This window comes from Astatotilapia calliptera, chromosome 23 (genome assembly GCF_964374335.1).
Source record: "Astatotilapia calliptera chromosome 23, fAstCal68.1, whole genome shotgun sequence".
Taxonomy (NCBI): domain Eukaryota; kingdom Metazoa; phylum Chordata; class Actinopteri; order Cichliformes; family Cichlidae; genus Astatotilapia; species Astatotilapia calliptera.
This window is the reverse complement of record NC_137443.1, coordinates 7,667,472-7,692,396: the sequence shown is the minus strand read 5'-3', so window position 1 is coordinate 7,692,396 and position 24,925 is coordinate 7,667,472. Positions and strand designations below refer to the sequence as shown.

The following is a 24,925-nucleotide window of genomic DNA, read 5'->3' as shown; positions in this document are numbered from 1 at the left end:
GATTATCATAGTGTTATGAATGCTTTATTAATGTGCTCGGAGCCGCGATGACCGCTGCTGTCGGCTAACCCTGCTGACCCCCACACCAGTTCTCTGACAGACACTATGACCTTTACGTCTACTCCGCCCTTAAAGGACCTCCGCTCTGAGCTAAGTGAGAGTTTTTCTCTCTATTCCATTGGCTTGTCCTCTTTCACACATGGACACCACGGCGGCATGAATGCATGGGTGCACCCATGCGGCTCTTGACTTTACTCCTGCCTGAACCTGGTTACTATGGCAACAACAAGGTTGCATGTTTTATTCATAAATGACAGAGGTTAAGAGTTGGGGTCACTTATGAGTACAGAAGAACAGAGTTGGAGGTACAGACGAGGATGCGAACACCAAAGATCATCTGAGGACGTGATTAAAGAGTAGTTCACGGCAACTAACGCTCAGGACAGTATGTTCCCTGTTTAGAGCTTTGAACATTGCATTAGTTTGAACTACAAAGTGCATGTTAGTATACTGTAACAACTTACCTGAGTCACCATATCCAGGTCTAAGTCTATCATATGTGACTGCGACTGCTGCTGCTGTTCGGTTTGTTCTTGGTGAAGGGGTTGTTCATGAGAATGATGATGTTGATGATGGTGATGGTGGTGGTGGGGTTTTCTTTTATGTCCATTCTGCAATCACAACCCCAGAGTTAGATGGCAGGTGGGATGAAAATGTTCTCGCACACAAACATGTTAGTTATCTTTCATACACGCTGAGAGAAAGAGGAGGACAGAGGGAGGTGGAATGAGTCTCTTTAAAGAGAGGAACATGATGGATTGCAGGTGTTCTAGTGATGCACACATACACGCACGCACGGACGCGCACACACACACACACACACACACACGCGCACACACACACACACACACACACACACACACACACACACACACACACACACACACACGCAGTCACAGAACAGTGTTCTTCTTGTCTGACTTAGACCAAGTGAAGATTTAAAGAGGTTTAAAGATCATCCCTACCTTTTGTCTAAACTACAGCACTGAGCTGGGGTTTAAACCCTATTTGTATTTCTGTAAAGCCTGCTCCCATGCGTCAGGAACCACAGTGTGAGACTGACAAGCAGGCAGACATAGAAAACAGAGCTGGTTTAACTAACATGCTTCATGTGAGAGCACAGTGAGGGAGTACATAATTGGAAAAAGCCCATTTGCCATTAAAAACCTATAGCCGGGGAAAATAAGACATGTGAAAGGGTCATACCAACACACTACTCCCATGTATTTTGCACTCCAATCTGATTGCACAAAACAACTACATTTTGTAGGCTACAGCACAGTGATGGGCTTTGCGGTTCCTTTCACCAACACTGGCACTAAAAAATGACGTCAGATTGGTCTGGCAGAGCTATAGTATTCACTGAATGACAGCAATCGTGAATGTATTATTTTCGTTGCAGGAAAGCATGAGATATGGCCAGCAATAGTTGACAGTGAAAAGAACAATAACAGATTGCTCAATACTAACCATATTAATTTTTATTAAAAATCTAAATTTTAATCCATCTGATGTTTTTTGGATGGGTGGAGCATATTTTAAATCATGCAGGATCTGCTGTGTTCATCACTTAAAGCTCCACTCTGCTGCTGCCTATTTCTCTCCATCTTTCTTCCTTCACTTTCCCAGTCTGACCACCCTCTCTCTCTTTTGCCCTGCCAATTATCCCTCTGCGCCCATTATACACTCTCGCCATCTCTTTGCCTGGCCCTTTATCTTTATCAGTACTGCCGCCACCTATCAATTAGCCGTCTCTAGGGAAACAGTAATTACCTGTGCACATGTGTTCTGCATACAATTAACGCATCCCCTTTAATTAACACCACCTTGCTGATCCCCTGCCGTGTGACTGATCACATTGGCACGCACCAAAAAAAAACCCCTGCTGACCTGCCACACGCAAAGCCACACACACACACACAACGAAACTCATAACACAACCGGACACACAATGGATAACAATAACTAATTTTTAGAGCTCTTTTTCTCCCTTTCTGTCTCACAGGCCACCACACACACAAACACACACAATGTAATTTATAGAGCCCGACCAATATGTATGCCAGTATCAGTTGTTTGGTGATATATAAATAAAGAAGGCAGAGAAGAAACGCCCATCAACCGTGTTATGAGTGTTGCCATTGGATAGTTTTTCCATCATCTTCCCTGTTGGGAATACTTGTTCCAAATGCCACAAAATCAACAACAAGCTAAATATTTGTGATGATGTCACTGATCATGCTACTGAAGCCAATGCATGAGTGCCAATATCTGCAGTTCTGCAACTTTCAAATTCAGGTTGATACCAAAGTGAGTCAATCTCCTTAAAGTCCAGTGTTAAAATACCCAGTTTTAACACTGGAATAAACACATTCACAGCCTTCTACTTCGGGTTTCTATCACTCATTTCCCCCTTCATAATAACTGCAATTACCTAACAAAAAATATGCCTTTCTGTGTGCTTAACATACAAACAGCACAAAGTCTGCACTTCAGTTTTATTAACGGCAATCTTGTGTTTTACTAATAAGTCACCAAGTAATCACTTGTCCATCTTTTATAAGCAGTCTACAGTCATATTCTATTAAGGTAGTACAGTGTTTGAGTTGGCCATGATGTGTGGTGGAAATACACTGACCTCTGCATGTGAACTCTAAGGTGTTGAGGGCTGCTGTTGATTCAACAGACTCGCTCAGGTCCCAGAGGGTCAAGGGCTCAGTAGATTGGAATCGCTTTATGTGTGCGTGTGTGTGTTTTATTGATTTGCCATCATTTAAGACGGTGACAGATTAAACAAGAGAAGAGACTGCTTTAGACAGGAGGTCACATTTCAGCCGATGAGATCATTTCATCTAGGTGTACTGTGTACATCGATGTCATGTTGCACTGTTGTCTACTGTCAGTCCCTCTGAGAGGACGGTGAATTTCTATTGTCAATAAAATAAATATTGAATCCACTACAAATAACAAACCTGCTGCTGTGTCTGGTCACTCAGCTACCAACATTTCTGCCATAGACAGCAGAATAAGAAGATTACATCCTAATGTCTATGTTTACACATTATTTCAACTTTATTTTAGCAACACTGAAAACCAAGTTGTCACTTCATATAACCATAAAATTTCCCTTAAATTCCTTTCACCATAATAACTCCATATTTACCAAACTGGATCTGTAGATCCACAGGTAGAGCTCTTTTTGTGATTCCACGTACCCATCTGAAAACTAATGAGAGCTGTAAACTCCAAACCTGTGGAACAGCTTACTTCTCTCAATTTGCACCCTTAACTCTGTGGTATCCTTTAAAAAAATCATATTCAGACAGGGTCATGTTTTTGTGTGTGTTACTTGATTCAGATATGTTCATTTTGACTGTGTTTTTAACACCTTAATGTCTTAAAAGTGCTATATAAATAAACCTTACTTGGACATCAGGAGCGTGCATATATTTACAATATGATAAGATGGCTAGAGTTTGACTTCTGGTGTCACACTACTGACTGAAGAGCAACATGCTCGAAACATTTAATCCACAGAGAGATCAGCGCAGCAGCACTTTTTAACCCTTTGATGCCCGGATTTTATTTTTAATTTAAATGAAAGTATCTGCAAATTACCCTACAAGTTGTCTGCCACAAAGGAAATTAAAAAAAATTCTCTGGTCCATTTATATTTCTGTGATCTATGCTCACATTCCAACTGACTGGGAAGCACAAAAGACTTGAATCTGGTTTATTTAAGCCACAATGGACTGACTAGCCCAATTGGTTGCACAACAAGAGAGAAATATTGGATTTGTTCACGTTCAGACACCTGCCAACACAAAGGCAATCCAAATAACAGCATGTGTTGTGGGCTGGGTGAGGAGAGAACAGAAATACTATAGTGCCTGTAAGCTTCTTACTAAATCTGGGGATAATATACAGCCAGAAAACTGCGAGACTGATTTCAAGACTACCAAAATTCATAGAGTGAGATCGTCACTGCCAGTAGTGACGTTGAGGAGTCCAGTTTAGCAATCTATTACAGCAGTGGAATACACAAAGAGATTTCAGGCACTGGTGGTGAGCTCTACAAAATAATTAGAGCTAAATGGGAGTGTGTGTTCAAATAATATAAGCTCAAATACTCATAAACCAAAACACACACCAGCAGATCAACAGCTTGATTATTGTGAGTGTGAAGATTTTAGTAGATTAAATCAGGCCGCAATATAACTTCCATCTTTATGGGCAGATAAAGAGCAGCTGAGGTATAGCACAGCCTGACAGTGGTCAAGGTCATCTTTCATTATAACTACCGGCAGTGTGAACAGAGGCTTGCATGTACACACGCAAACAGGAATACAGATTTCCACTGCAAACATTCACTCAAAAGGCACAGACAGGGTGAAAAACTGCTCAACAAAGCTCAAGTATATTTTAAATATATGATGTCATGCACATTTACAGTCAGACGTAATAACATCATTTTTACGAAAATATAACAGTGACAAAATACGTGATCAGTGCAGTCTGGGATAACATCATGCAAGCTTCATGACTGGCCAAACCACAGCCAAGCATGCTTCACTGAGAAAGCTGACATGACACAAACATCCAAACACACACATTATCCCAGTTAACCATAAGGAGCAGGCACCACGGGGCACGAGGAGAACGGCACCAGCCACCATAACTACAGCACAAGCAGTACAATAGCACAGCACACTGCATGAGGCACTGGATCCCAGCAAACCTCTCAGGGGAAAATTAGACATACTGATCACTGTGTGGGAGATATATTAAAAGGAAGTAGAATAAAATGCGAAATTAGAGCTTCCACATGACCGCATGATGGGAGAGCGCTGAAGCAGAAAGGCTTTCCACGTTGAGTAACACGTGGGACAGCTGAGAGGTTTGTCTGAGAGGGGGAGGCAGGCTGAGGGGGGTGGGAGGTCGGGCACGGGCATACACACGGTCACTCACTGGGTGTCGCTTTGGGACGTCATAGACCCCTTCCTTCTGCTGACTGGTGGGAACCTATACAATCGACCAATAGATTCAGAGAACAGCCAAGAGAGCCTGTTACCTCTGGAGTAATTAAGCAATAAAACTTTACACTTCATCACTGTTCCAGCACTGCGACAAACTGGATGCCAACACAAAACCCTGTAACCTGCCTCTCCTGGAATCATATCAATCACTAGTAAAGTGTTTGTGTGTGTGCAGGGATAATCAGAATTAAAATCTTTTGAGTGAGAACTCATTTACTAGGTTAATCAGAAGACTATCAGCCTGTGGCGATGGTCTCTCTCTCTCTCTAATAAAGAATGGATAAGGCAGCTTATCACATCCACAGACATGTAATAACTCACATTGTCACACACATGGAGACATGTAATATTTCTATGTCACACAGTCAGATAGATCTGAGTCTGTGTGTAATGAGAAGAAACAATGAGCAGCGATAGCAAAATGCTGATATGTATGAATCCTGAGATTCCTATGGTTTGATTTCTCCTACAGTGGCACAAGGCTTGAAACAAAGTTTTATTCTTCCCCAGCTGGATGTGCTCTAATCAGAGTGGTAAATGAAAAACAAAAAATAGCACAGAGGAAAAATGTGGATATCTATCTAGCACAGCCTGTCCCATTCTTTCTCCTCCTTTCAATGCCTTGTTTACTTCTTTCACATGTTTATTTCCAGAAGCTGCCATCTTTATTCATACATTAGTTCCTCTGTGGCTGGAGGCTGGCTGAGCCGCACGTTTTTTACGCATGATGTGTGTGTGGGGGTTTGTTTGTACGTGTATTTGTTTGCGTACGATTGTGCACGCGCCAGCGCTCCCTCTATTTCAATCCATTTTATTTAAAGATCAAACGAGAGGCTGGTGATTAATCTTTCTTTCCCCCGCTTTCTTTCATCTTCTTGGGAAAAGAGGGAGGGGAGGCGAGAAAAAGAGGAGGGGTCTTCCTTCCACACACACAACAGGAATAACCTCCACATCCCCTCCACGCGCACCCAACCCTCCCCCTCTTTATCCCTCGGAGGTCTACCCACATCTCTGAGGAGTGCACCCAGAGAAAGCCTCATCTCCCAGGAGTAGCTAGCTTTAGCTATCAGGGCCCTCTGGAGAGTGTTGGCTGGTTGTTTGCCTCAGATTCTTAAAGTCTTTATTTCCTGTATCTACAATTGCTGTTTTCATGTGTAAAAACGGCAATTAATTCTATGAGCAGGCCACAGTATATTTATCCCATTAAAGAGTAATGCAGCTTGTACCGATTGGACAGTAAATAGGTGATTAAATCTCTGTAGCTTAAACGCTTTTAGGAACTCCCTGTCAGCAGATTAACCACAGTAACTGTAGTTTAAAGCTACATAAGACACAAGCAAACAAGATGAGCTTGTGAGTACCTGATAAATGCTCTCTTCTGATTGGTCACGGATGGGCTCGTGTCCCGCCTCAAACACAATGTACTACAACATCAGCAGCACGGGAAAGAGAGGGGGGAAAAAGAAGCAGGAGGGAAATTGGAAGATAAAGAAACTGAGAGAAAACTGCAGAGGTGATTAGTCAAACAGCATTGTCAATAGGTTCTCATTAAAAAGCAGTTGAAGAAGAGATCCCAGTGACACACGGAGGAGGCTTTAAGCAGTAATAAATACCCAGAGCAACTGAGAAAACAAACACATCTCTCAGCTAATCATGCACCCACAGCTACAGACTCACGAACACACAGATATGAGTGCTTCCTACTGGCTCTTTGTATACATCGGCAAACCCCTAAACAGCGTGTGTTGTGCTTATTACGAAGATCTACCCAAACAGGAGCTGTCTCCCCACAGTGCACACACAGAGGAGCAAGCTGACTGGCTAGAAATGCAGCAGGTGACAGCAGCAATGGGATTGGTCAAGAAGTTACCTGGTAGACAGGGTCCTCCAGATCCTCCTCCAGTATTGTCTGCGGATGAGCGGCGGCAGCAGGAAAGAGAGGGAGAGATCAAACGGGGAGGAGAGAGGAGCAGGGGTGAGAAGACAGAAGAGAGGGAAGAGGCGGAGAGTTAAGCCGGTGAAGTAGAGAGAGTAGGCGGAAAGCACAGCGAGACATAGCGGCTTCCCAGCATTCAGATAATCATTTGGCAATCATCAGAGAACGAGCGAGACAGAGAGATAAAGAGAAAATTAAACAGGAGACGTACAGAAGACAGAACAGAGGAAGGTGAATAAGCACAATGGGCAGATGGTACCACTGATGAAACCTGAAAGTGGGTGCTCCGTATGTTACTCTTTGATGTTTTTTTAAGTCTTACCTGACTCATCTGTCAAGAGTCTCTCACATGAACCTCATCATACTTATGGCAGATGATTAAGGAAATTGTTTAAAAGAAAAAAAAATACCAGAGAGTTGAGAAGAGTACCTGGTACACCGCCTGCTCACACTGCTTGTCTTTTTGGGCCTTCTTCTCCTTCTCCTCTCTCTGCTTTATGTCATAGATAAGCTGGAACAAGTCCCGCAGGTCCAGAATCACAGGTTCAGCCTAGGACGAGGACACATTATCCAACCATTAACACAGGCACACACATTAACAGGAGCACAACACCGATCAGAACTCAAGAACTGCATGTTCATTCTCGTTATGTGATGATTAATTTCCCTGCCCAACTTCACGACAGGAGTTTAAGGCCATGATCAGACTGACATGAAGAGTGCGGAAAAAGATACCACCTCATTCACTTTAATGATGCAGAGGCCTCAGGCCAAAACATTTAATCTGTCCCATCTCACTGTCACTTTATCACACACCCTGCTTTAAATTCTAACAAGTGCACATTTCTCTTCAACTTTTTTAGTAAATTCTGACTTTTAAGACAAGTAAAGGTGATTCTGATCATTACCCTTGCAAGTTTTTCAGATTTGCATTTGCAATTTGACAAACATGCACAGAGAAGAGGCCTCTTCTGTGTCTCTACTGAGCTTTCTTTTTGAGTTATGAAGCTTTCCGTGAAGATGTGAGTGAGTTTGACATGACCCATTAAGAGACCCTGATCGCTGACTGTGACCCAAATACAGAACAGCTGTTTCTGGAGTAAAAGGTGGAAGAAAGCACATCAGTCAGGAGTGTGACCAAGAGCAGGTTCTGCTTTTTACCTTCACAGGGTTGTGCACTCTGAGGTAATCCTCCAGACTGAGGCTCTACTGTAATGTCTTGAACCATGTGAGGGACAACACTCACCGGAAACACCTGAATTGTGGTGCCAACTAATTAGATGTGGTTCCCCAAGACTTATCAAAGGGCCACCACTTCTAGACACTAGAGGACATCCAGTATGCATTGCAGGAAAACAAGCACAACTGGTTAGAACAGGACCATAGAGTGATTTAACTTAAAAGGAGAAGTCATCTAGGATAAAAATCAGGTTTCTTTGCATTTTACAGACAGAGTCGTGCAACATTTTAAATGCTCCTTGTAGATTTAACTTGTAATTCTGTAGATACATAGTAGAGATAAAAAAAAAAGAAAAAAAAGAATAGGCATTAGAAACTGCTGTACGGGATCTGACAAGTTTTCATTCTCAAAGATATATTACACAAAGTGCTCTTCTTTGATTATACTTCAACTTCTACCTACAGAAAGCTGATCCAGCAGAATACACCCTCATAATTTAAATTGCCCAAATAAAATTGTAACAGAAGAAAGACTAATTGTCTAGCTTTTCAGGAATCTTTTCACAGTATAAAAATAAGAAAAAATGTAATTCAATTTTGTTCATCACAACATCAGTCACTAGTGCTGTGGGATACTGCAGATTTTAGTATCGATCCGATACCAAGTAAACCAAGTGCTGATACCAGTACCGATACTTTTAACCTGTAAAGGCAGCTTATGTTCGGGAGACAGTGTGTGATGACTTAAGAGACGGCTCATCACCACTAACTCACTCTGATTTTTACGTTCTATAATACTTAGTTATCACAACAAAACACATCTTCCAACTTCTCTAAAGCGTTTTGGGTCAAATTCTGTTGTTTGACATGTTTCATAGGGTGCATGAGGTGTATTGTTTAATTCCCCCAAAATCTATAATTTAACACAATTCAGTGGGCTACTTACTGAAACAAAGTATCGATCCTATTTGGCTAGTATCGATCCGATACCAATACCAGAGTTGGTATCGACACTATTGATATTTGGATTGTTCCGCCCACCTCTAACAGTCGCCTCAAGGCGCTTTATATTGTAAGGTGGACCCTACAATAATACAACAGAGAAAACCTCAACAATCATATGAACCGCTATGAGCAAGTGCTTTGGCGACAGTGGGAAGGATGCCAAAAATTCTGTGCCACTTTTTTTTCTGTGCCACTTCAAGTAATTAAACACTGACCTTGAGGCGTAAGTGACGTAACTCAGAACACGTAAGTATGTTTAAGACATTGCTGTCTGCACACTTTCATGGAAACGGGCAGGGGGTGAACACAGTCACTGCATGATCTATTGCTTCACGCAGCAAAAATTGTAGCCTTGTGTTACCTTTGTACCTCTTTCCTCGAATGAACAAAAGTGGTGACAACAAACCAGCGAGATGACTCACAACCTATAACTACTGTCACAGCGCAATAACAAAGAGTCTTATAGTACAACGGTCTTTCAAACCTAATCAATTATTGACTGGAGCTATGCAGAGTGCAGCCAGAGTTCATAGACTGAATGTTGTGCAAAATGTAGTTCTATTTTAGTGTTGGCTTTCTGCAAGATATTCTGAGCCGAATAAGGCACATGACATACACGCTGGGGTAAACTTCTCTCCCGCTGAGCCAACACTGAAACATACTGTCACTCTTTTAAATTCAGATCCGTTTTACATTTGACAATACGTGCTCTAATCCTCACTTTCTCTTGTGATTTCTCTCCCATTCTTTTTTGCTTTTCCTCGATCAAAACCTCAAGGTATGAAAAGAGAGTGAGCAGAGAAAATCACTGAATTCTAAAAGTGCTAATGCAGAAAACTTTGAGGAGGAGTGGCCTGCTCATAGGACCAGAGAGATGAGATAACCTCAGTTCAGCACAGATGACTAATTCATAGCCTACGGCAAACCTGATAAATGATTCCAACAAAAAGTAACGATAAAGACTTTTACTGCAGACACAGTTCTAATAAAATCTGCCCGGATCAGGATTTTAGAGCAGAAGATGAGTCTCCAATTCTACTAAATATTAATGCAAGAGATTCACTCTCATTGCCCAAATTGAATTCTGCTGTTGGTTGTTAGCGGAATATCTTGAGGATATTCCTGAACGTATTTCTTGGTGAACTGATTTTTGTTAAACCTGTCTTGTCTAAATTCAATTCAATTATTTCTGTTTTATGAAATTCAGAAAATCATTAAATCTGGAAGTCATGTTGAAAACCTTTAGGAGAATTTACACGAGGAAGCATGTGCATTAGAAAAATGATCAGAAAAATAAAAACGAGGATGTGCAAAAGTGGACTACTTAGAGAAAAAGACTCATGTTGTTAACTTTGTTTAAATAATTTCTGTGGGCTCAAAATAAAGGATTTACTGGCTAAATCTGTTACTGTGTCATAAATTATGTAATACATTAAACTACATTTGAACTCTCTGTAGCCTCTCTACAAATTGAAACCTAGGTTTTGAAACAACAAAGCGAGTCATGCTAATTACAGCTGCAACTTTTTTAGAAAAGTTATAACAATGACTGACAATCCTCTATTCACAATTAGAGTCTTGCTATCTTCACTAAAACTGGCTAAATAAAACATGTCTTTCTTGTCCTGAGACTTTGATTTGAGTGGTAAGCCAATTACTTTTGAACGCGACCTTAAATTGGCCTGTTCGGAACATCTTTAAGTCTTAGTCTTCATGACAACAGAGACACTTTGTTAATTCACATCAAAGCAGTTACTTTCCAATTACAGCCTCGGCCATGAGCTCTGTGCCTCCATCCCTCTTATTGTCTGCTCCACAACTAATAGTCTGAGTGTTAGTGATGGCTGGTTCAAATCCTGAAAATGGAAGTAAAACATAATTATGACCTTTCCTCAGGCACACATCAGGCAAAAGGCAGCGTAGCTGACGGATGAGAACTTACCGTTGTGCTTCACTGGTACGCAGGGTAACATTTTCTGAACAACTGTTTTTTAATGGAAATGCGGCTGCTGTATTTGTGAGTGCAGACTGGCGCATATCTGTCTCAGTCAAAGAGCCACGGTTCATGGCCCTAGGAGGATGGATATGCCATTAGGGCTGGTGACACACACTCAAACCCTCATCGACTCACTATGGGAAATCAATATGGCTACAGAGAGAGCCAGCTGAATCCAGACGAAACAAGCCAGGCGCATACAACAACAGCAGCAACAATCATAAAAGGTCTGAAAGAAGTACTCAATATTATATAGAGTATGCCGACGCAGAACCGAAGCTGCGCTGTTCTGAACACACAAAACCTAAAGCTGCAGATCTACTCGGTAAACAGTTTGTTTGATGAACAGCACAAAGCGACATGAGCTGGTATTCAAGGGTCCTTATCTAAATGTCAAGAGGTTCATGTTACTGAGCAAAGAGCCTGATGAATCATAAATTAACCTAAACACAAAGAGAGCTGGGCTACACAACGTCTTTTTGTGTCGTTGGATGAAAAATCCATAAAATACCATATTGTTATTCATGCGGGGTGAGAGGAAACTATACTGAACATCCTCTGGGCTCTGTTTTCAGTTTTAGAAAATCTAAATCATGACCAACAGTTCAGAAGCGCCAAAGACTTCAAGCTATAACAGTGGAGTAGGACTGTAACATCAGCACTGGCCAGCATCACTTATTTACTATGTTTAGATTAGTGCCATCAGCGTTAATCTCATTAAAATGACATTAACGCCATAACTGCATTAACGCGGCAAATCTCTATTAGCGAGTTAGTGCTGATCGCCCCGTGCGTGGGGCTGCAAGGCATCAATGCATTAGCGCGGTTAGCTCGTTAACGCGTTAGCGCTGTCCAGCCCCATTCACGTCATTTTAACGAGAGTAACGCTGACAGCACTAGTTTAGATATTTCCAAATGTAAATGTCGGAAGAGCTCAGAAAATGGTGAAGGTGAAAGGTGGGGGTTTGGGTTCATTTTCCGCTTATTGGACTGAATGTACATAAATACTAACCGACTGCGCGGTTTTGATAGCCACAAAGCGGTGGTTCCCTTCTTTTCCGCAGACATAGCCAAAGGCTCGGTGGTCCGTGATGTCCTTGGCAATGTAAGAGATCTCATGGACAGCATGGTGGTGTTGGAGGACCTGTAGCAGGGAATGACATAATGATACAGATGAGCTTTAAATTGTAAAGATGCAAACAAAAAGCCCTGTATTTACATATATATATATATATGTTTTAAAAACACATAAGAAGCAAACTGACTCTACGTCTTTATAAAAAGCAAGTTTATTTATTCTTTGTTAAAAATTTAACTGTCTGCTCCAAACCAGTAACTGAAAGTTAGGATGCACTCATCTATACTTCCAAACCATGTGGGAAGCATAATCATCTCATGTAAACCCCCTTAAGTATATACTCACAAAAACACACAGTCACACGGAGACCTTGTATCCTACATTAAATTGTTTCTAGCTCCCCTGCCCTCTCTAGTTTAGTCTGGGTGGGGAGTGCCAAGCTGGCATTGCCTGTGCCCCGTGGCAGATGGCACTGTTTTTCCCGAGGACAGAGGGGGGGATCAGTGACAATCACAGCTCGGCAAGCTGTCGACTTGATCACTTCATCTGTGCCCTCACTCACAACACGCACAAACACAAACACACGCTCACAATTCACAGCATAATATGCAATAGCCCCTCTGTTAGTCACACTAAATGTCTGCTTTGTTGTTATTGTCTATGCCAGATGCATGCTGGGAGCAGAGACACAGAGTCAACATAATAACCCAGTAGCCCTTGAGTGCATGCTAGGGGTTGGAGCCTTATACATCAGAGGCTAAACACACACATCTGCTCTCTCTGAAGCTACTCCAGAAGTGCGACATGGCAGAGTAGAGTGACACTAGTATAACACGGGACCTATGACACACAAACACACACAGAGAGACACCAACCACCTCAGCAGAAACAGATAATCATTCTGTGAGTCATGTCTTCTAAATTTAATAATTGGAGTAATGATTGTTATTATCACCTCTGATTGACCTGAAATTGGCAGCTAAGGATGTACACACACACACACACACACACACACACACACACACACACACACACACACACACACACACACACACACACACACACACACACACACACACACACACAGCTCATTTGCAGAGGTTATTGAATTATCTCTGGGTGGGTGGTGCGGTGACAAAGAGGGACTCTGATTCAAAGAGAGCAGAGAATTAAATGACTGCATAAATTCAATTGCTTCACTTTGTCTTGGTAGCAAGTAGAGCTTAGACAGTAGAAAAATACATATAATCAATACCAGCTTTTTTAATAAAAAGCTGAAAACGTTCACAGAAGCTTTGGTCTAGTTAACGTCACTTTTTTAGCATTAAAAACATATTACTGACCTCCCTTTCTGGTTTTAGGTTCTCTGTGTGCTTGACATCTAAGACAAGTACAAAGGTGAAAGTGCCACCTTTCAGAAGAAAATTTAGTGCAATGGGAAGACGGCTTCTTCCCACCGTCCAAATGGACGGATGGGAAGATTCAATAAGTTATGATAAAGTAGCGGACCTCGGTTCTATCTGACATATCTGCCAAACTCTAATTAGAGTAGAAAAATAAAATCAAAACTCTACTCACAAAGGTAAAACAAGTTAAGATGCTGGTCGTGGAAGGAAATGACAAATTGAACTTTACACATATAATTTCAAATTTTGTCAAAACACCACTGAAGCTCCAAAACTAATGATGGAAATATTCAACACTTGATTTCACTTCATGAGACATTTATGCCAACAAGACTGTTACTAGCATTTTTATGGTGGTTTGAATGTTTTTGTAGTGTCATGCTAGAGAAAAGGGTAGAAAAAACAATGTGACAATGCTGCTTAAAAGCATTGTTTTCTTATCACAGGTAGTCGTGGATTACTTTGTCCAATCTGCCTGACTCTGCATGGATAAGCTGGATGTGTGTTGCCATAACTGTCCTCTGGTGGATAAATTACATAACGTGTGTTTCTCCCATTTCTTTAATTTTTCATTTTCATTTATCAGCTTATATACTGGCTGATGTCATCTAATGTTTTGAACATGGCCTGCTTTAGTTGGATATAGATGCTCAAACACTGCGTAAAAACAGGTGGATTCAAAGAGTTGACACTGGGTCTGAGGTCTGCTTTTCTCGCTGTTGATGTGCTGTACCAGTCTCACAATCTTTCACACACAGCGTCGGTGTCTCTGAGGGACTGTGGACAGCATGCCCTTCAGCAGTTGCTGGCCACTGAACCAAGATATTCCTTGTTATTCTGGGAGTGAAGAGGGGAAACAGCAGGATACTGTCTCTCTAATATCTCCGATCGTCACATCTCTCTCTCCTGGAGGGGAGACATCATCAAAGGGCCTGTGGAGGCCATCCAGCCTTAAGCCAGTAGGAACAACATGATGGGAGATTAGCAGTTAAACTTAAAGATTTAATTAGCTTTTTTTTTTTATCAGATTCAAATCAGGTCTGGTTATTTAACCCAGGTTTCTTTATTTCTTGCTTTTATTCTGTAATATACGTGTGTGAAACAATATTTGAACTGAATTAAACATGGAAATAACTCCATTAGCTTGTCTTTTTTTTTTTTTTTTTTGGCCTGTCCCGTTTGGCTCTTTTGCCATCAGAATTGTTGTCTAAAGGCAAAGAAAGATGCCCAACGGATTTACTTTACCAAACTGACCATCCCAGCCTTGCCGTAATGGTCCATTTGATTCACTTTTTATTTGTTTATTTTATTTTCACTTAATGAATACGGGACAGACTTGACTGGGGGAAAGAAGGGGAGAAAGAAAGAGGGAAAGAGAAACAGCTGAGAAGAGGGACGGGGGAGAAGGGCAAAAGACAAAAACCAACAGAACGGGCAGAGAAAAAAAATGCATATATCAATCACCTGGATCACCTGCTGAGAAAGAAAAAAGAAAGCAAGCAGAAGAGAACAAGAGTAATAGAATAAACAACATCACAATGATATATGGGAATATGACAGTAAATACTAAATGTTAAACATTATTGTGCAGCACATAAGATCAACAGAACACAGTGTGCTTTGAGGTAGGAGCCAAAAAGGGTGTAGTTTGTGGGTGTGATCACCCGTGTGTACACCTGTGAGCATGGACGCGCTTGTTTTTTGTTTTTTTAAAAGGTTCCTTCATGTAATAATCTGCTAGAGGGTGTGGGGGGGCCACAGCCCCGTCCTCCAGGGCGTGAAGCAGGTGTGGAGGAGATCAAAACTCCAGACATCCAGAGGCCCCCAGAACACAAGAGACCAAGGAAGACCAACAGAGGGGCAGCTGCGCCACTGTCCCGGAAAGAGCTGAGGAGAGTCCCAGATGAGGGCTCACTCAGCAGCCGCGGAGCAGAAGCCAGGGGGAGTTGCAGTGACGCGCCCGTGAGCTCCGCCGGCAGCCAGCTGCGCCTGAGTGACCGAGCCCCAGGCCGAGAGGCCGGGGGCACCCCACCTCCGAAGTGGCCCGAGCGAGCCCCAGGCTCCAGGCCCCGATAAGCGGCCGCCAAGGAGTGAGCCGGTGTGTACCTGGACGCCCATCCCCGGACACAAAGAACCACCAACGCACCGATGTCTGAGGGGGTCCGCCACTGGCAGGGGAAGTGGTGGTAGGGGGAGATAGGCCTCCAAACCTTGGAGGGCCTGAGATGTCCCCAGAGAGGTGGCGCCTGACACCCAACCTGACATATAGACACAGACATACAGGCACACACAGATACAAACATCCATTCCCACCCTCATGCTCTCATATGCACTTACTCCACACTCAACCAACGTGGAGACAGACATAAAGAGACGTTGTACACACGATCACACTCCCCAAGCGTACTCTACAAACCGGGTCTAGGTGCCCTTGCCCCTGGAGGGGGGAACTGCACCCAGACCCAGGTGGTGTTTCCCTTTTCCCTGCGGTGGGGGGAGGCAGACCGCCCCGACTCCGCAGCAGCAGGAAGGCTCCACACTCCAGACCGCAGTCGGACGGCCAACTCCTCCTCCTAGTCCTAGCCCCCCTGCTCCAGCAGGTCGCAGAGAACGGGGGTGAGAGAAGACTCCGAACCTCCCTCCACCCGCTCATTGTAATGTTGATGCATGTGTGTTCTAAGGTGCATTTAAAACCCAGGAGGGCATGGAGCTACCTGCCAGAGAGCAGCAGGTAAGCGCATGGTCCCTCCTGCTAGCCCTCAATGTCTACGTGTATTTAAAATTGAGAGGTGGGCAACGATGCCAGGGGTGGGGTGTACACCCTGATGGTACTTTGGACTCCGTGTATCGTGCCCACCCCCAAGATCCTATATGTATGTGTAATGAGAGTGTGAGTAATGTGAATGTCTAAGTTGTGGGATAAAATTGAGGCAGAGGCAGCCAGAAGGGGACAGGGGGGTAGCCTCCTCTGCACCCTGGTGACATACCCCTACTCCAAGGCCCTGCATGTGTGGGTGGTTGTGGTGGAGCGGGAAGAGGGAGGCAGCTGGAGATGGGGAGGGAAGGAAGGGAGGGGCAAGTGACCCCTCCCTGGGGCCAGCTCCCCCGCTGACCCCAGTAGGCACCCCCATACTCCGCGACCCGCCAGGGAAAGGGGGCCCAGGCCCATCCAGACCGGGCCCAGTGCAGCAGCGCCGCCCCGCCCCACAGAGCCCGGGACAGTCCACCCAACCCCACCACAGAGAAAACTGCACCCACCCCACCATCCACTCATCTTCCAGACTACATAAGACAATAAACACCCAGGCTGAGATCTTCCTCCACCTCTCCTGTATCTCCCCCTCCTGCAGAGGGAGCTCCTGAGGAGAGGAAAGCTCCTGCAAGATGTGACAATCTCCCCCACCAGTTGAAGAGCCCCCCAGGTGGCTCGACGCACCGGCGGCACCCTGCTCCAGGGCCGGGCCCCCATGCACCCACCTGCCCAAAACCCCGGCAACACACCAACCAGGACCCAAGCCCCCGAGGCCCGGTCCGGGTCCCAGCCCAGAGACGGAGCGCCCCCAGAACCTCACGCCCATCCCGGACCCACCCAGGGGCAGCCAGGCTACCAGGTCAGTAACCCACGTCCGTCAGCACAGACCCTCCCCTAGCCCCGCTGCACGCAGCCGCGAGGAAACAGTCACCGGAGAGCCAACAGAGACCCTAACCGGACATGACCGCTACCCCGGGTTGAGCCCCCCAAGGAAGATGCCTCCGGGGAACCCCCCGACGCCCTAAGCCTGTCCCTACCCCCACACCAATCACAACAGTGAAGGCGGGACCAAACTATGACCCCCCACCCCCACTAGGTGATGGAGCTGATCAAAGGAGCCCAGAGCATTTGATCTGATGTGGTGGCAGAGGCTGTATCAAGACTAATGTAATCTAATAGATAATTTCTATATTGGTTAGAATTAAGATTATTTTTATTTTTCCAGTTCATGAGGACTGTTTTCTTGGCTATGCATAGGGCAGTGAAAACCATATGGGCGATATTCTTTTCTGAAGTGACATTATCTAAGCTGCCCAACAAACACACTAAGGGGGAAGTTGGAATGTTACATTTCAGACACTTCGATAAGTCTTCACATATCTCGCGCCAAAACTTCTGAACTGGTCGACAGAACCAAAGAGCGTGGATATAATTGTCCGGTGAATTGGTTTGGCAGTGTGAGCAGTTGTTGGTAGACGTAAAGTCCATCTTGAACATCCGATGACCTGTATAGTGCACTCTATGTAATATTTTGTATTGAATTAATTGAAGACTGGGATTTCTAATTAGATGAAAGGTTTTTAAGCAAATCTGAGACCAGAAGTTTAGGAGTTTAGCTTGTCTATATAGAATAAAGTAGCACACTTTTTACTTTTTGAGCGTATTTTTTGAGAAAGGCCATTATTTTTCCTTTGTTAGACATTAATCACGGTGAGCTGACTTAGATTAGCATGGTCTGAGAAGCATGCATGCTGGGTTAACTGGTTAGTCTTGTGTGTGGATCTTTGCGTGTGAGTGATTGTCTGTCTCTCTATGCTAGCCCTGTGATGGACAGGAGTTCTACATCTCACCCTGTAACAGCTTGGGATAGACTTCAGCTATTCCACAACCACCAAGTTGGACAAGTAAATAAATTGAATGCATATAAATCGTGTAACTTTTATTTATGTATTATTTTGTAAATTCAAGTACATTCTGAAGATCTGGCGCCATGTTATCTGGCCGTAGCCATGCACCTGCACTACTCTGTTCATAATAGAATAAAGGCTGAAGCTACAGCAGGAGATTGAAATGATCAGAGCACTTGTGGCCTCTCTGTAGGTGTGTTTAAAAAGTGCTGGCGGCTAATATTAATAAACCAGAGCACAGGGTGTAGCAAACTTTCATTCGCAATCACTGGTTTAAGGTCACTACATCAGAAAACTGTATGAATATAGAATCAAAGAAAGAAGCATGATACTAATTTTAATACTATATACGCACAGTTCATCATGCATTGGCTGAAAATAATGGATCATGTAAGTGAAATTAAAAGGACACAATACTGAGGTGTTTTTTTCCTCAACTAAAGGCACTAAAGATGTGACTATAACCATATTTTATGAAACAGATTTTGAACTACTGTGGCCAAGCTGGGCATAAAAGTAAAACTAATTAGGTTAAGATATGCTCTGACAGACATAACCCCTCTAATATGCTAAAATCAGGCAAGCTATGAATTAACACTGGTGTGTGATTTGTGATGTGTACCCACCCCTGGCCAGTGTCAATCAGATCACATATAATCCTTTGTGTGTAAGGATTTCCCTTTTTTCTAATCTTTTCCTAAAGTACTTTTTAAGATTAAAGCATAAACCTACATGTCTTTTTCTATTTTTTGCATTTGATTAAAAAATAAAAAGCAGCGTCCTGTGCCCACCTCTACACTGTAGATCAAGAGAGTCCACTGTTTTAAATAAAAAGAGTTTCCGTCAGATGAAAAATAATTGCATACTTGGAATTTCAGAAATTTTGATTATCACTGGTGGTTTATATTTCTTTTAAATATTTGTTTTTAATCAGCTACATTTATTATGGGAACTTCATATTAAACATTAAATTGATTTAAAAAGCACATCTGCAGTGATTCTTTAAAGTTTTGGAAAAGCATCTGAACATCAAACATAAAATAAATGTATTTAAATTTTAATTGTAGAAGGAAAAGAGGGATGATGATGATATAACAAATGTGATTTTCTGTCTGAATGCTTGTTTTGAATAGATTCATTGTGACATTTATAAATAGGAGCCCACTCGTAGAATATATTATTATGTAAATGTAGTATATGTTTAGCACAAATGTAGGGTATTTGTGCCAAACACAAAGACAAATCAGTACAGAAGGATGGTGGATACGTGATATAGCTGGTGGCATATCAATGACAGCTTAGAGCACGAGTCCAGTTTATTTTCAACCCGGCTTAGTTTCCATTGTGGCTCCTGCTGAGTCTCCTGCTAACTTTGCATTTGTGTACAACGAATGCATGAGTGAGGATAACATGCACTCTTGTTTGGCCTCATTCTTAATGGTGAATTAGTTTGTAGTTACGTTGTGACCACCTGGCTTCTCTCCAACAAGAAGTCAAGGACCATTTACGCAGACAATGTTCAACTTCCACGTGAAAGAGTCTGGATGTGAAAAGGCTGAGTTGTGTTTGACAAACAGATGCCAGAGCTGTTGGAAAATAGAGTTCAGGGACACAGAAATTGCTTTATCAGACCTGTTCGCTCTTTAACCACACTGACAAGGTTTTAAGGCAACAGTGGGGAAAGATGGTTGCATACCATGTTTAAAGATGTTCGTGATAAACATCAGAGCAACAGATCTGTTTGATTTCTTAGGCACAGTCTGACCTAAAACTTGATCTAACCCTCTGCCTTCCAATGTAAAATGGGCCAAGTTCGAATTCCAATTGGTGCTCACAACCTTCCTGGTGTTTTGCCAGTGGAGCAGTTTTCTTACCGCATGCTTAAAAATGATCGAATACCAGCTTAAGTTTGGTAACATTACAAGGCTATAGGTCTATTTTCGTATTAAAACCTAAAAAGAATTTGTCACACATCAGTCAGCACATGTTCATAGATAGTTGGGATTTAATACAAATTTTGATGTCAAAAATCACATTCCTGTATCCCCTGTTTGCCACCTTTTCTCATCCTTAGTGTAAAACGATTAATGATTAAACTTGTTCATTGAAAACAAGCACTGCTTAATTCACAGCCACCCCCCCCCCAAGGCTCATCCTATGGCCTTCTCTAATTTCAGCCTCTTTCATTCCTCTAGCCCCACAGACCAAATAATACTATAAATTGGGTAGGTCCATTCAGTGACAATATATCTGATAAGACCCAAATGAAATTTATTGAATTGTCTGGACGCCAGTTGTTTGTAGTCTTTTCTACTGGCAGAAAAGTTGATCTTTCTGATTTCACTCTCTGAGGAGCAGCGAGCAAACTAACCATTTCAGCAATTCACTCATGCTAGTTTTTCATCTGCCTTGGTATTGTCTCCTTTCTGAGACTTGGCCAGAGGGGTTGAAGAGGGTAGTAATGCACAAGTGTCTCTATGTATATGCACATGTGTGTGTTTTAAGAGAGAGGCTGACAGGAAGAGAGGCATGCTGGCCTGCCCTCTGTTAGATTAATGTCTCCCCTCTTATTCTCCTCCATCTCAAGCACCACCTCCCTCCATCCTGCACGACCTTCCCTACTCCAAGAGAGAGGCCATCCATCCATTCGTTCACCCATACATCCATCCGCCCATCTGGCTGACTGATGCACAGGAGGGGAATGAGACTGTCAAGATCCCTGAACCTCAGCAGAGTCATTCTCTCTTTCTTCCCGTCTCCCTCTCTCCCTCCCTCCTTTGCCATTAGGAGTGGTTGAAGGGCTGATAGTAAGGACAGCATATCTCTATAGTTAATATTAATGTGCAGAGACAGAGGACAAGGTCTCCCTGTAGAAAGCTTTACTTTGACATATGCTTACTGATTCTCCACCTATCCCTCTAACTCTGTTTCAGTCTGCTTCTGCTCCTCAATCACGCGCTTCCTCTATTTATCTTTTTCACATCCTTTTTTCCCCTCCTCCTTCCCCTTGGACTTTTCTTGCTTCTTCTCCTCCCAACTCTAGCTCTCTACTTCTGCATCTATCACTCACTTTTCTATTTAGCTCTTGTTATCCTTCAGTGTCTAAATTTTGAGCCATCAAGAAGAGAAATACGATAAGGATTATGAGTGTTATAAGAAGAGGTACAAAGGATTGAATGTGCTTGTATTCAACATGGCTGCCACGTGGGTGGTCGTTGTTTACTGAGTCTTGCCTGTCTAATACAAGGTACTTTTGAATCACTGCTGGGTACACACACATACAGTGTCAGCTCATTCCGGCTCCCGACAAAGTGTAAATCTTAGGCTTACCGTGTCACCCACTAAAGCTCGGTATGGAGCGGCGAGCTTTATATTCTTTCTAAACCAGTCTACATTCACAATCAGACACACTCAGAGCCAGACAGTGAAACAGACAGCTCACGCTGCATATGTACACATCAAAAAACAGTTGCTGTATTATGTTTAAAAAATAAGCCTGGTTTTCTGGAGCTGCCAAGATGAATATAAAAACAAACATATGGAAAGAATTGCTGCAGCACAACTCAGCCAAACACCTCAAAATAACAACATTAATTCGTTGGGACAGATTTTTACACGCTTATAGAATTTAACTCTTTTCCCACATAAAGGCAATATTTGATGACTTCCTCTGGACCCCTAACGAAAACATAAACAAATATCAAAAAGGATTTGGTTTGACAACCACTGCAATATTTTCCCTGTTTTTCCAAGGGCAGACACCACCCTCATTAACTTCTGATGCAATATGAGAGAAACTTCTTTAAGTGTTACTCCTAGTAGGCTTTCAAGGGGTAAAGAGTTAACAGGGAAGTAATTCTACATTATTAGACACAGAAAACAGGGGGAAAAGGCCACTTTAGTCACCAGAGGACCCATATTCTTGGAAAGGTAGATATTATAGTTCTTGATTAAGGATACAATGACAGGTACCACAGGTTTGAGCCTAAATAACACCAATCAAATAATCCTAAACAAGCCTGGTCATTTTCCCTGATTTACAATCATATTTACTCTGCAATGGCATTTAAAGAACCCTGTGTAGGTTATAGGCATTACCTATTACCATAGATGGAATATGGTAGTCATAATTATAATAACCTGCAACTATGTTTTTGTATGCACTTCCAAGGAATCCGTTATGTGCAACGGCCTTGTTTCTACAGTAGGAGTAGTAGATTTGAGCTGGGAAGCAAGAGGAAGGAAGGTCCATTAAATTTGTTCCAATGCAAACCTCCACTAGAAGCCACTAAATCCTACACACTGGCCTTTCTATAACTACATTAATCTTCTTCTCTACTTGCGTCTGCTTCAAATATATCTACGGGTTGTGGGTACTTGCCAGTAAATTCAATATTACACTTCTTGTTTTATTGCTTTTTTGCATGGATTTAAGTAAGTCTTAGATCTTATCAGCCACTGGGAAAAACGCCTAGCAAATTAAGTGATAGAGGGAGAGTCAGGGTCAGTTAACAGACAGTAAACAGAGCTAAAAAATGAACCAGGGGATTGACTGAAAACAGTCGATGAAGTCTGGACAGATCATATCGGTTAACCAAAGAAGAAGCCATGTAAGATGGAAAATGCCTAATCCTGGGGCATAATATAAAACCAGTGTAGTTGCTGTTTGCACACAGGAAGACAATGGGACGGCCATGTTCTCTCATCTACTGAGGCCTTGTTCTCAGGGTTTCAATTAGGGCCTCCTGATTTCCCCAGGGGCCCCTCCCTCTTATGGAGATGCCTCATTAATAGATGAAACACAAGTGCACGGACACACAAACACACACACAAACACAGACCCACAAGTAAAGAGAATCAAATTTGCTTCAGAACTTACCCCTGACTTCTCATCAAAGATTTTGATCCCTCCAAAGGAAACGGTCAGGAACACCTTCTGTTTGTGTTCTCCTTTAGACCGTGCTGCTGCAGCTATTCCCTGAGGATGCACACACACAGAAACACAATCCATACAACCATGTCAGAAGCAGTATAGAAATGTACATGCAGTTGCCAACAACTGTCAATAAAGGTAATAACTATGTGTTTGAAAAATCAGCAATGAGTTTCATATACTGGCATCAATTTATAATCTTTAAATTATTTGTGGCAGGTTTCTCATTTATTCTCATCCAACAAACAACACTTTACTATATTGTGTACCAGGGCACCATGCATTCTTTCTACAAAACGACTAGGGATGATGTGAAAGGAGATCGATATCAATTACTAGTTTATTGAGAATGTCAGAAATGTTATGATAGTTTTTATTTAATAATAAAAAGTTGCTTTGCTTAAAAATAGCTTGCTGCTGAATGGAACAACTTAATTTATATAACTTGTTTAAAAGCTTTGGGAACGTGCTTTTAACACAGTACAACTGCTACGATGCACTCAGCATACAGTCAAACGACATACTGATTATTTATAGCTGTAAGTATATGTAAAGGTTTAAGTTTCTCTCCATTTTCACCTCGTCACCATTTGCATAGGCGAGTCACAAAAAGAAGACAGGAGAGAAGCAGGATCACAAAAACGACAGATTCCGGATAGAAAAGGGAGGAGCAGTATGAAAGAAAAGGTGGAGAGATCAGAGAAAAGGAGTTGATGGATTTTCTGTCTGAATAAATGAGGAGGAGGGAAGCTGTTTGATCAATGAGCTGTCGGTCCTCTTCTCACCCTTACGGGTCTACGCTGGATAGAGTTTTCACTACACGTAAACAAAGCGTAAATGTAATTTTCTCAATTCAAATATCTCCTGCAATATGATTTAAAGGGAAATTAATAATGAATGAGGCACTCTTCACTCCGACAGCGTTTTCAAACTCTTTCAGCATACATTTGTAGAGACAAGATGCAAAATCTAGGTTTTGTTTAAAGATGCGACTTCTTGGGGAAAAATTTCAACATTTTTTATGTAACAGAATTTCAAAGCCTGTTTTTCATAATTCTGCAATCAATTATTTCAGAAAACAAGGTCGTTCATTAGGCCTGAATAGAAAATGGCCTATTTTTCTTCATCTTCATCCTCACTCATGTCTCTCTTTCACCTATCATCCAAATGATTCCCCTCCTATATGCCATCTCCTCGCTGCTAACTGCCCCATCTGTCTACCCCTCCCTCTAATTGTTTCTGTCCTTGCAAATGAGACATTCATCCCAATCCCCTTCTCATCCATATGGCTAACCTCCTTTACTTCCTCTTGCACTGATCATCGTCATCCCTATAAATTATAACAACCCCATTTTCTATCCTTCCTATTCAACTTCTCGCTTATAGCAATTTGCATAGAAAGACGGCAACAAACTCTATATGCATGCGCACACCGTCAAAAGCGCAGTAATGCTATGATGAACAAAACATGCATATTTAAATGTTGAACTTCAGAATATGCATGAAGCTGGCAACTGATGTCTTTTGTGGGTCACAGAACTTCATGCAGCTGCAGGCTGTAATATAACATTAATTCTGGGTGTTGACGTCCTCTGGTTTTTTTTAATTGCTCGCAACTACCGTGGAAAGTTTGTTTT

The 24,925-nt window shown here is 42.5% G+C and overlaps 1 protein-coding gene across 9 annotated transcripts in view; it reads right to left on the bottom strand.

Annotated features, from left to right (window-relative positions):
- dab1a (DAB adaptor protein 1a) overlaps positions 1–24,925 on the bottom strand; it is a 255,652-nt gene that overhangs the window by 10,278 nt on the left and 220,449 nt on the right. For 4 of the 9 annotated variants that reach the window (XM_080296976.1, XM_026158482.2, XM_026158484.2 and 1 more), the window contains 7 exons: positions 23,235–23,333; positions 12,225–12,356; positions 7,463–7,582; positions 6,967–7,005; positions 6,458–6,520; positions 5,029–5,082; positions 525–671 (listed from right to left, as the gene is read on the bottom strand). In XM_080296976.1, coding sequence (XP_080153102.1) covers positions 525–671; positions 5,029–5,082; positions 6,458–6,520; positions 6,967–7,005; positions 7,463–7,582; positions 12,225–12,356; positions 23,235–23,333 — 654 coding nt within the window. The remainder of the gene's footprint in view (positions 1–524; positions 672–5,028; positions 5,083–6,457; positions 6,521–6,966; positions 7,006–7,462; positions 7,583–12,224; positions 12,357–23,234; positions 23,334–24,925) is intronic. The other 5 variants (XM_026158489.2, XM_026158488.2, XM_026158491.2 and 2 more) reach the window with 5 other exon arrangements.